Source organism: Acartia tonsa, chromosome 1 (genome assembly GCF_053477335.1).
Source record: "Acartia tonsa isolate MP-2025a chromosome 1, ASM5347733v1, whole genome shotgun sequence".
In the NCBI taxonomy this organism is placed as follows: domain Eukaryota; kingdom Metazoa; phylum Arthropoda; class Copepoda; order Calanoida; family Acartiidae; genus Acartia; species Acartia tonsa.
The window spans coordinates 15,595,436-15,609,002 of record NC_137260.1 but is presented as its reverse complement, the minus strand read 5'-3'; the positions used below and the strand labels follow the sequence as shown (position 1 = coordinate 15,609,002).

The 13,567-nt window shown below is 33.0% G+C and overlaps 1 protein-coding gene across 2 annotated transcripts in view; it reads right to left on the bottom strand.

The window, feature by feature from the left end:
* Nucleotides 1–1,252: 1,252 nt before the first annotated feature.
* LOC145313691 (RAC-beta serine/threonine-protein kinase-like) overlaps nt 1,253–13,567 on the bottom strand; it is a 29,893-nt gene continuing 17,578 nt past the window's right edge. For both annotated transcript variants that reach the window (XM_080153243.1, XM_080153237.1), the window contains exons 12-21: nt 13,240–13,367; nt 10,886–10,986; nt 10,341–10,474; nt 9,687–9,788; nt 5,175–5,247; nt 4,018–4,084; nt 3,631–3,708; nt 3,343–3,454; nt 2,878–2,980; nt 1,253–2,320 (exon numbers count right to left, since the gene is read on the bottom strand). In XM_080153243.1, coding sequence (XP_080009369.1) covers nt 2,250–2,320; nt 2,878–2,980; nt 3,343–3,454; nt 3,631–3,708; nt 4,018–4,084; nt 5,175–5,247; nt 9,687–9,788; nt 10,341–10,474; nt 10,886–10,986; nt 13,240–13,367 — 969 coding nt within the window. In that variant the 3' untranslated portion in view covers nt 1,253–2,249. The remainder of the gene's footprint in view (nt 2,321–2,877; nt 2,981–3,342; nt 3,455–3,630; nt 3,709–4,017; nt 4,085–5,174; nt 5,248–9,686; nt 9,789–10,340; nt 10,475–10,885; nt 10,987–13,239; nt 13,368–13,567) is intronic.

Here is a 13,567-nt window from a genome sequence, read left to right as displayed (position 1 = left end):
GGAAATTTAGGTACTACAAAGTAAATAAATATTTGAACTTCTTCGCATCCAAATAGTACTAATTAGCAGGGCAATGATAAATTACTTCCATTTTTATGAAAAAACAATAGTAAAGTATAATATATAAATATCCCTAAACACTAAGGGCGAAGCCTCTGTTCTTATAATAAAATAACAGGATGACTGTTTGCACCGAAGGATCTCGCTAACTGCTAAACCGGTCAGGTTCTTCTTTAAAGGGTAGCTTCTCGTAGGTCCCAGGAAGGTTTATAACTATTTTGGGGGAGGGTACCACCACCCTCCCAAAATAAATCACAAAAAATCGACTTGAACGCAACACAGACATATTTCTAAAATTATGTATTTGAAAAAAAAACATTTAAAGTGCCACTAGAGGACTCTAGGGACGTAGCCGCTAGTATCTAGTAAAGTACGATACCAGGATAAAGTTAAATAAACTAAATAGCTAAACCTAATATTATTTTTATTGAAAATAATTTTGTGTTCATGTTTTCTTAACTTTCGTTTTTCTTTTATATTGTTTTTATAGATTTCTACGCGCAGACTTTGTTCTTTTAAGCTTAACTTTTGTAACTTCCTATCAGGGTGTCGGAGCCGTTTAATTTTGATGCGGCTCTGGAAATACGGCTCCGGCTCCAGCTCCAGCTCCTACCTTAAAATTAGAATATCAATTTTTTTTTTCATTATTGAATTTGATAAAATAAAATAAATGATATAAAATATTTTGCTTTTATTTGATTAAAGCTATATAAAAGTAGAAGGATGTGTGTCTATTTGTTAAGTAACAATAGTTTTTCAGTTTATTATATGGAAATAGACCGTTGCCAAATTATAATATTACTTTAAAAAAATCATTTTTAGCTAATCCGGAGCCGGAGCCGTTTTTAACGAAAAATACGGCTCCGGATCCGGCTCCACCAAAAATGTTTCTGCTCCCGGCTCCGAAACACTGCTTCCTGTTGTAAAAATTTGACTAATTTTATTTAATAATACTGATAGTTTAGAACTAGATGATAAAATTAAGTATACATAAAACAACATGTCTGCCTGTAACTGAAGATTTCCCTAACAGCTAGATCGACATGGTACTCCTTTACAGTGAGACTTATTATATTTTTAGGGAAGGTTTATATCTATTTTAGGAGAGAGTACCTTAAACCTAAATATCTTATATGTATATGTGCTATTCCAGAAAATATTTGTTTGAAACCAATCATTAAAAGAGTGAATATTCCTTAATTATTCAATTTATTTGTATTAATTTACATATTATCATTTAATACAATCACAATTATGGATTATTAGGTATAAAAATAAAGAAATCATTTCATTATTTAACATTTTAAATAGTATATACAAAATATTTTGACAACTATCAAACAATTATTGATTTATAGCATAACAGAAATTACTTCAAAATTTTCAAACGAGGATCAGTCCAAGGCCTCCCCTGCATTTTAAAAGCGAAGCTTTTCTATAATTATTAAAAGCGAAGCTTTTCTATAATTAGGGTTGGTCCATCCGTACGTCCGTAACGGATAACTTTTTTCGTTAATTTAGGCATGTCAGAATTGTCCTATCGATTTCAAACTTTGCATGGTGATTCCTTTAGTAGTTAGGTACGATTTAGAAAGCGTAGCAACTCTATAATCATTACCAGAATGTCCGTACGTCCATTTTAAACATGTCGATTTTTTTACTTTTTTAACAACAAATTTTCATGTGATCTAATCATCCGATTGATCTGATTTTTGGTATATTAATTCCTAGGACAACAAAGTATAATGTTATAAGTGAAGCAACTCTATAATCAAGTTCTAAAAATGTAAGTATGTTCATAAACATTATCCTGTATCCAGCAGTTTTTCAACAAATTTACTTACAATTTTGGTTCGACTCTTTTACATTTATATTTTGATTTTTCAGTTTTGACACTATACAAATGTTAATGTCCGTTTGTCCTACCGTTTCAGTGCTTCGCTTTTATGGATATTGTCATCCTTGTTATTGATACAAATGTTATATTGCATATTAATGATAAACTGTATTTCAATGAAAATATCTAATTTATGTATAAAAGGAGTAAAATAGCTCCTTCTCATGTGAAATATCGTCCGATTTCCAATTACTTCTATAGAAAACAACAAATATCAAATTTATGGGGCGTGTTGGTTTTTGCTAAAAATTTGATTGCAAGAACAAATATGAACCAAGTAGCACAGCCTCAGTTAAATAGCTAGCTCCAAATCTCTTGAGGAAGAACTGTGCTGACTCCACGAACTTTTCTTAAACGAGAAATCTGAAAAAAAATCAGTTATATTCCATGAAAACAAATATCTACCTTTCCCCTCAATCTTTCCTTTAATACATACAAAACAATAAATATAGACGTCCAAGGTCAGGCAAAGGGGTGTTTACCCCCTTCAAAGTTTGAAACTCTTAATTTTGCCCCCCCTCAAAGTTTTGAAAAATACATTAGAATAAAAAATAGAAATCCAAGGGTGGGGTAAAGTGAGGTTTACCCTCCTGAAAAAAGTATAGACAAAAATGTCAATTAGAATTTTATGGAGAGGAGGGGAACATATGATTACTAATAAATTTAACTATCTAAGAATTTTACTAGCAAGCGTCAAACGTTTTACTTAGGTCTAAAGAACACAATTTTGTAGTGAAAATTTACCTTATTTGAATTATTATTTTGATTAAATTCCTATATAAAAGTTACAGGATGTATGTGTGTGTAGCAAAAGATCATAAAAATTGTTGGACTTAAAAAGGAAAAACTTTTCAGCTATAAATATCCAAATATGTATGTCATTAAACAATTAGTGAACAAAAGATCAAGTTTAAACTGACCTGAAAATGAGCAGGAAGAGGTTGAAAAATTTGTTGGGGTCATGGCTGTCGTCTGATTGGCAAACTCTTCGGCTATATAGGGGTTATCCAGTTCATGTTTCACCTATAAAGTATAAAATAAACATTTTCAAATCGAATTTACTTTTACTAAAACGTCTATTCTCTTAATTAAAGAAGTCTGTCTGTGAGTGTGTACAGAAGACTTATGTCTAAAAAAACTTTTTATTGTATTAGTTTGTGGGTATTTTTAAAAATCTAAAATCCTATTTAATAGTAGGATTGGATCAAGTCAAGCAGAGTGTGCCAATACCCTGTTTTAGCACACTCTGCTTGACTTGGGAGAATATTGGCATACTTAAGGGAATACTGGCAAAGAAAATATCTATACCTGGGGTTTAAATTGAGGTGTAAGTTTTCTTTTCTTCAGAAGACTCCAGTCTAAGCTGGCAAAGAAAATATCCATACCTGGGGTTTAAATGGAGGTGTAAGCTTCCTTTTCTCCAGAAGACTCCAGTCCAAGCTGGCAAAGAAAATATCATCCATTATCTCTCGTCCATCGCTGGCTCCTGAACCTAACCTTAAGTATTTCATTTATTTAAGTAACAAAACAATAGGGATGAAAAAAAAATCCAAAAAAATGACAATAAATGTACCTAGAAGTTTAAAAAATAGTTTGACGATTCATTAGCTAAAATGAGTGCATACTGGTACATTAAAGTTAGTCACATTAAAAAGTTTTTCAAAATTATTTACCTCCTTTTAGGGTTCTTCTCCATGAGTCTGTGGATTATTGATTTCAACTGGAAGCTTATCTCAATCTCTTTGGGAAATCTTAAAAAAGTATAAAAAAAAATAATATGAGGGTCGTTTGTTTATTAAATTCTCTTTGCTTGAAAGATCTTTCAATGGTTAAGAGTGTACGCTTTTTGATAAAGAAGGATTTAAACAAGAGAAAAAAAATATTTCAATAAATTACGACGACATATAATCTCTTATCAGGAAAGTAAACATCTTGATACTGGTGTAGCTCAATAATAAACTATTCTTCTTCGCCTTTTAATTGTGTTGTCTCATTGTTTGTATGCTTAGCTGGCTAAAATACTTTAATCAATAAAATTTAAATTTAAATCAATGCATTACCTAAGAGATTCTTTGGATATCATTCTAAAAAGCTCCTCTCTTCTCTGACTATAAAACGGAAGTTCACCTAAAATAAAATAACTTAAATTTTTTTTCTCGTAAACTTAAATACTATGAACTTCGTGTGCATGTGTTTGTATTAAAGGGACTGTGAACGTAAATTTTTCTCATCTTAATATCAAATCTTAACATTATCTCATTCCTAATATCTCACAGATAGAGCAAAACGCGCTTTTGTTTGCTTAAAAAACGGCTTTTTCCGACGATTTTTATAAGGTAAAGGGAAAGGAAGAAATTTTCCGTATTATATAAAATGTGCATTAAATTGCTTTTTTCTCCCATTATAGCTAAAATTAAACTTTTTCATATAGTTCATGATTTTTCCTAACGGTTAAGCTGACTTTTAACATAATTCTTGCTTTAAACCAATGTATAGTTACTTAGAAATTGATAAAATAAGCAATATTTTTTTATGGAAAACCAAATACAATAACAAATCTAGAAACAGGTTTTTTATTAGTATCCAATTAACTTTAGATGGCCCATCTCTCGCCCACCTTTAATTACAAATTTGTAAATAATAAAGGCGCAATATTTCTTTATAAACAGTCTGATAAAAGTGTAAACTAATTCTCCAAAGTGGGTTATTTATTGTCCAACACAATAAAAAAGGATATTATTATTTTAAATAACCTATGAGATTCAACCCTTTGTAGACAGTGAGGTATTTTTTTGTCAATAATACGAATTTAAAATAGGTCTTTATTACCTAATTACTACGTTATAAAAAAACTAATTGGCAATTTTATATCATAAAATAAATCCTTAACAGTAAGTAAATTGTTTCAACTATATATGACACGTTAAATATCCCTACAAACATTATAAGAAACATAAACGTTCAGATTTTTCCTGTTTTTTTCTTTTTCCCTCCCAAAATACCATAAAATCAAGGCATTATTCCTGGATATTTTTGTTAATAGGACGTTTTTGGTTGATCAGTGTAGTGAAATGTGCTTAGAAAATGTTAAGATTTGATAATCAGATGAGAAATTATTACGTTCACACTCCCTTTAAAGTATCTTATTAGTTTGGTAAATTGCTTAAATACTTTGGACGCTAAAAAAGTAGCTATGCTGCTCTATTATTGTTCCAACCTGTTGCCATTTCGAAAAGTACAACTCCAAGGCTCCACCAGTCCACTTCTCTACCATACAATCGGCTGAATACCTATAAAAAAAGATAAAAAATTAGGTGTTTCAACGTTGCAGGGACAAGGGACCATGATTCTGACAACCAATTCTAAGTGAAAATTTCCCCACAACCCACTTCCTTCTTTCCTTCCCTTCTTACCCACTACCCTTTAGTTTACGCCAACATAACGCCACACAAATATCCAAATTTTCAGCAATTTCAAATAGAATTAATGTTCATGATCAGAGCCCCTGCAACAATGCTTGTATTGTTTAAAAGGTACCACACATGGTCCTGACCAACATACCTCCAAATATAATCATTACCTCAGGTACCATGTAAGCAGGTGTACCACACATAGTTTTTTCCAATATATCTCCAAATATAATCATTACCTCAGGTACCATGTAAGCAGGTGTACCAAACATAGTTCTAGCCAACATACCTCTAAATAAAATAATTACCTCAGGTGCCATGTAAGCAGGTGTACCACACATAGTTCTATCCAACATACCTCCAAATATAATGATTACCTCAGGTGCCATGTAAGCAGGTGTACCACACATAGTTCTATCCAACATACCTCCAAATATAATAATTACCTCAGGTGCCATGTAAGCAGGTGTACCACACATAGTTCTATCCAACATACCTCCAAATATAATAATTACCTCAGGTGCCATGTAAGCAGGTGTACCACACATAGTTCTAGCCAACATACCTCCAAATATAATAATTACCTCAGGTGCCATGTAAGCAGGTGTACCACACATAGTTCTATCCAACATACCTCCAAATATAATCATTACCTCAGGTGCCATGTAAGCAGGTGTACCACACATAGTTCTATCCAACATACCTCCAAATATAATAATTACCTCAGGTGCCATGTAGGCAGGTGTACCACACATAGTCCTGGCCAACATACCTCCAAATATAATCATTACCTCAGGTGCCATGTAAGCAGGTGTACCACACATAGTTCTAGCCAACATACCTCCAAATATAATCATTACCTCAGGTGCCATGTAAGCAGGTGTACCACACATAGTCCTAGCTAACATACCTCCAAATATAATCATTACCTCAGGTGCCATGTAAGCAGGTGTACCACACATAGTCCTAGCTAACATACCTCCAAATATAATCATTACCTCAGGTGCCATCTAAGCAGGTGTACCATACATAGTCCTAGCTAACATACCTCCAAATATAATCATTACCTCAGGTGCCATGTAAGCAGGTGTACCACACATAGTTCTAGCCAACATACCTCCAAATATAATCATTACCTCAGGTGCCATCTAAGCAGGTGTACCATACATAGTTCTATCCAACATACCTCCAAATACAATGATTACCTCAGGTGCTATGTAAGCAGGTGTACCACACATAGTTCTATCCAACATATCTCCAAATATTATGATTACCTCAGGTGCCATCTAAGCAGGTGTACCATACATAGTTCTATCCAACATACCTCCAAATACAATGATTACCTCAGGTGCTATGTAAGCAGGTGTACCACACATAGTTCTAGCCAACATACCTCCAAATACAATGATTACCTCAGGTGCTATGTAAGCAGGTGTACCACACATAGTTCTAGCCAACATACCTCCAAATATAATGATTACCTCAGGTGCCATGTAAGCAGGTGTACCACACATAGTTCTAGCCAACATATCTCCAAATATTATGATTACCTCAGGTGCCATGTAAGCAGGTGTACCACACATAGTTCTAGCCAACATACCTCTAAATATAATCATTACCTCAGGTGCCATGTAAGCAGGTGTACCACACATAGTTCTAGCCAACATATCTCCAAATATTATGATTACCTCAGGTGCCATGTAAGCAGGTGTACCACACATAGTTCTATCCAACATACCTCCAAATATAATAATTACCTCAGGTGCCATGTAAGCAGGTGTACCACACATAGTTCTAGCCAACATATCTCCAAATATTATGATTACCTCAGGTGCCATGTAAGCAGGTGTACCACACATAGTTCTAGCCAACATACCTCTAAATATAATCATTACCTCAGGTGCCATGTAAGCAGGTGTACCACACATAGTTCTAGCCAACATATCTCCAAATATTATGATTACCTCAGGTGCCATGTAAGCAGGTGTACCACACATAGTTCTAGCCAACATACCTCCAAATATAATAATTATCTCAGGTGCCATGTAAGCAGGTGTACCACACATAGTCCTGGCCAACATATCTCCAAATATAATGATTACCTCAGGTGCCCTGTAGGCAGGTGTTTCACACATATTTCTATCCAACATACCTCCAAATATAATAATTACCTCAGGTGCCATGTAAGCAGGTGTACCACACACAGTTCTAGCCAACATACCTCCAAATATAATGATTACCTCAGGTACCATGTAAGCAGGTGTACCACACATAGTTCTATCCAACATACCTCCAAATATAATGATTACCTCAGGTGCCATGTAAGCAGGTGTACCACACACAGTTCTAGCCAACATACCTCAAAATATAATAATTATCTCAGGAGTACCACACATAGTCCTGGCCAACATATCTCCAAATATAATGATTACCTCAGGTGCCCTGTAGGCAGGTGTACCACACATATTTCTATCCAACATACCTCCAAATATAATAATTACCTCAGGTGCCATGTAAGCAGGTGTACCACACATAGTCCTAGCTAACATACCTCCAAATATAATAATTATCTCAGGTGCCATGTAAGCAGGTGTACCACACATAGTCCTAGCTAACATACCTCCAAATATAATAATTACCTCAGGTGCCATGTAAGCAGGTGTACCACACATAGTTCTAGCCAACATACCTCCATATATAATGATTACCTCAGGTGCCATGTAATCAGGTGTACCACACATAGTTCTATCCAACATACCTCTAAATATAATCATTACCTCAGGTGCCATGTAAGCAGGTGTACCACACATAGTTCTAGCCAACATACCTCCAAATATAATGATTACCTCAGGTACCATGTAAGCAGGTGTACCACACATAGTTCTATCCAACATACCTCCAAATATAATGATTACCTCAGGTGCCATGTAAGCAGGTGTACCACACATAGTTCTAACCAACATACCTCCAAATATAATCATTACCTCAGGTGCCATGTAAGCAGGTGTACCACACATAGTTCTAGCCAACATACCTCAAAATATAATAATTATCTCAGGAGTACCACACATAGTCCTGGCCAACATATCTCCAAATATAATGATTACCTCAGGTGCCCTGTAGGCAGGTGTACCACACATATTTCTATCCAACATACCTCCAAATATAATAATTACCTCAGGTGCCATGTAAGCAGGTGTACCACACATAGTTCTAGCCAACATACCTCCAAATATAATAATTACCTCAGGTGCCATGTAAGCAGGTGTACCACACATAGTTCTATCCAACATACCTCCAAATATAATAATTACCTCAGGTGCCATGTAAGCAGGTGTACCACACATAGTTCTAGCCAACATACCTCCAAATATAATAATTACCTCAGGTGCCATGTAAGCAGGTGTACCACACATAGTTCTATCCAACATACCTCCAAATATAATAATTACCTCAGGTGCCATGTAAGCAGGTGTACCACACATAGTTCTATCCAACATACCTCCAAATATAATAATTACCTCAGGTGCCATGTAAGCAGGTGTACCACACATAGTTCTATCCAACATACCTCCAAATATAATAATTACCTCAGGTGCCATGTAAGCAGGTGTACCACACATAGTCCTAGCTAACATACCTCCAAATATAATAATTATCTCAGGTGCCATGTAAGCAGGTGTACCACACATAGTCCTAGCTAACATACCTCCAAATATAATAATTACCTCAGGTGCCATGTAAGCAGGTGTACCACACATAGTTCTAACCAACATACCTCCAAATATAATCATTACCTCAGGTGCCATGTAAGCAGGTGTACCACACATAGTTCTAGCCAACATACCTCCAAATATAATCATTACCTCAGGTGCCATGTAAGCAGGTGTACCACACATAGTTCTAGCCAACATACCTCCAAATATAATAATTACCTCAGGTGCCATGTAAGCAGGTGTACCACACATAGTTCTAACCAACATACCTCCAAATATAATCATTACCTCAGGTGCCATGTAAGCAGGTGTACCACACATAGTTCTAGCCAACATACCTCTAAATATAATCATTACCTCAGGTGTACCACACATAGTTCTAGCCAACATACCTCCAAATATAATGATTACCTCAGGTGTACCACACATAGTTCTAGCTAACATACCTCCAAATATAATCATTACCTCAGGTGCCATGTAAGCAGGTGTACCACACATAGTTCTAGCCAACATACCTCCAAATATAATCATTACCTCAGGTGCCATGTAAGCTGGTGTACCACACATAGTTCTAGTCAACATACCTCCAAATATAATAATTACCTCAGGTGCCATGTATGCAGGTGTACCACACATAGTTTTAGCCAACATGCCTCCAAATATCTTGTCCTTGCATAGTCCAAAGTCAACTATTTTTACATGACCCTAAACATGATAAATTAATTTAAACAAGGATGAAGACATCCATCTAAACAAAATCTGACTATCGGACATCTAAATTATAGTGACAAATGTTGAAAAAAGAACACTTAAAAAGTCAGATCAATGCAATATTTATATTCAATACAGAATGCTTAATATTAACATTTATGCTAATAATTGTTGTAGGAATCGCCAATATTATCAATAGGATACTTTTATCTAAAAAAATTGGAAAAGGGAATGAAAAGAGGCGTTAATATGTAATTGGTTGAAAATAACTCTGCTTACAGACATGTTAAAAAATGGATATAGGATAAACGTGGATATATTGACAGGGGGAAATATGTCATCAATTCAGTTTGTTAATATAGACCTAATTTATTTGTCAGTTCGTTTACACAGTAGAAAAAAGAGGAATGGGTAAAGGATGTATCGTTATTTTAACCAGCTGCAAGCATTTCTTTACAGAATACATGATAATCTGGTGCAGCATCCAGGTAATAATATATCGATTATTAAAACTAAAACATGAATGAAACTCTAAGAAAAATGTACCTGTCTGTCTAAGATTAAATTTTCTAGCTTGAGGTCTCTGTAGATAATGCCTCTTGAGTGTAGGTAGGCCAGACCAAGAGTAATCTCCCCGCCATAGAACCGTACCCACCCCTCGGGAAAGTTTCCCATACGCCCTGACAAAAAAGAAAACTTAGTTTTTTTTTACCAAGCTTGCTTACTACCTGCAAAGGCTATCCAATATTACCTCTTGCGAGATTGTTTGTCATTTGACAGTCTACATACTACTTATTTAAATGTATTGCTCTCAATTTGCAATCACATTCAATTTAATTAGATTGTATTGTTTGTCTATGAATTTTTAATACTTGTATTATAATATTGTTAATACCTACTTATTTTGTAATGTGTGTCATTAAATAAATATCTAATCTAAACTTGACAAAAATCTTCTCATGCATGTTTTTATATTTAGCTTTTTTGACTTTAAGAAAGTGTTTGGTTATATTTTACTTTTTAAGTAGGATAAATTTACCTGTAATTGTCACTAAAATGAGAATTATTTGAAATGTACAAATATAGCTCACCTAAATGCTCAAAAAGTTCTCCGCCTCCAACATATTCCATAACAAAGAAAATGCGTTCAGAAGTAGTAAATGTATACTTCAGATTTACCAAGAAAGGATGCCTAAAAATAAAAATGAATGGTTTTCGAAAACTACATATAAGTTTAACTTAAAAATTTTTATGTTCAACCATACCATCCTATATACTTAATAACAGGATGCCTGATAAGATTAAATAAAAGGTCGGACCCGAAATATTTAAGCCACTAGAGAATCACTCCTCCCCCCCCCCCCCAAAAAAAAAAAATCCCAAAACTCGCCATAAGCTTTATCTGTTAGGATAAAATCATTAGGGCTTGATATTTAATATTTAATTGACAGCACACGGTTGGACCCTCAGATGTAAAAACTTTATTTTAGTGTTTGGCCAAAATGACTTAGCAATTGTATCTGTAAGTACGTCCAATAACACCCTTTGCTATTTTTAAAATCCTAGAAAATTTTTTTTGCAAGAAAATTGCATAAATTCGCAACCTTTTTTAGAACCACTACATAACTCGAGTTTTAAAACTTTTTTATATAAAATCCTTTTTACAAAAAATATCAATAATTACTTAAAATTAAACCTGAAAGAAAAAAAATCTCATTACACGTAATAATTTGCATGTTTTAGGTCTTTTTTTGAGGAAAGTATAACTTCCACATTTTTGACAATAATATATTTTTTTAACATTTCAAAGTAAAATATAATAAAACTTAAACGATTTTTCTTGAATTATCAGTTGAAAATTTCATCAAACATGCAATTTAAGTGATGAAAATTTAATAAAATCATTTTTTGAAAGTTTAGAATTACCAATTTTCCACATTTAAAACAAAATGTTCACAAAATTTAAAAACATTTTAACATATAACTTCAAAAATCAATAACATTTTATAAAAAGATGTTTCAAAAAATAAATCATTAAAAGGTATTAAAATGCATTTGAAATTACTTAAAATTAAAACGAGAACATCTTTTTACACTGTATTCTGTGTAATAGAGTTTAAATGACATGATTAGTGAATGAAATATTTCCTAAACTCATTAAGCCTTTTTGTGACTATATTAAAAATAATTTATTTTGTTTTATATTGTTTTTTTATTCAAATATTTGACAAAATTTTCCCTACGTCAATAAAATAAAGTCAGTTTTTTACTGTTTCCAGGTTTTTCTTTATAATTATAACAATTAAATATAATATAAATCTTCATTATCTTTTATTTGAATTATCATACACATTAAAATGTAAAGTATAAGCTAGAATAGCACTTTTTTCAACGAATATTTTAATGACATTATATCAAAATAATTCCCTTAAATATCACACAACATATGATTGGGAAGTATAGCCATTTCTTGGAAGTATAATATTTACAAAAATACCATTAATTCTGTTTTTATCAGAAGTTAAAAAAATTCAACAATTCTAAAACAATGGTTGGCTGTCTAGATATTGAGTACACTAAGACTACGGCTCTGTTCTATTGAAATAAAGTTGCAAAAAGAGGGGTTCTGAAAGTAATCTACCTAATTTTTTTTAAAGAACCAACAAGTACTGTCAGTATCTTTTTTCTTGTAATCTAGCAGACAATCAAATCATAACACAATTTTCATGATAAAATATTCAGGTTTCTACTTCACATTTTAAAAAATATACTGATCAATAAAATGTTCAAAATTTTACTTTGTACTAATTGAAAAAATATGTTGTAATTCTTATTTTAAAGTTACATTTTTATCCCTGACAAAATCATAGACGACTTTTAAAGGCATCTTATCTAAACTTTTTGAAGAAAAACTTAAAAACGTTAATTAAGTATGAAAACTATTTTCTTCGATTTTTCTGAAGTTATTATCGCATTCTATGGGTTTTTTATTATCATTTACTTATATCGAAAGTGCCAAACATTGTACCCTAACTTGAATAGGAGAAAAGCTACTGTGAAATTACGACGATCCTTAATGTTAAATTATCAATCCGATATGAAGACGCCAAGTTCATTCTAAAAACATACCATGATTGTCATCTCATCACAATATATAAGAACAGTTAACTCAAGTACAGAATGATTTCTCTCTCTTAAAAATAGGGGCTCGGCAGCCGCCTATAAGCCTCAGGAAAATTAACCCTCTACAATTTTAAAAATAAGACTAAAACAAAACCTTACACAAAGGTGGTAATAACTCTTTTTATTTTACAATATAATTCAAAGCATCCAAACGTGTTGAAATTTTTAGGCTTTAAAATTTAGTCGCGTCTTACGCGCGGTTGCCGAGCCCTGCTAAAAATCATTAAGATAACAATTTTTATCAAGAAAACTGGTCACGCACCTCAAGGACTGTAGTACTCTATTTTCTGTCCTAGTATGTTCAACCTCATGTTTCTCTAGCAGGACGGTCTTTTTCAACATTTTCATGGCGTAAATATTTCGGCTGCTCTTCTCTCTGCACATGACAACCTAAAATACAAAAAAATATTTATTTTGATGTATGCAAGGAAAAAAAATCCACTAGCATCACAGACCAGAAGATTTTTCCCAAATTCATAATTTAGGGATTAGAACCGATTTAAAGCCATACTGAAAAATCATGTTTCGTATCGTTTTATATCCAGTTTTCTATAAATATAGAAATGTACAATTATAATATTAAAACAAAG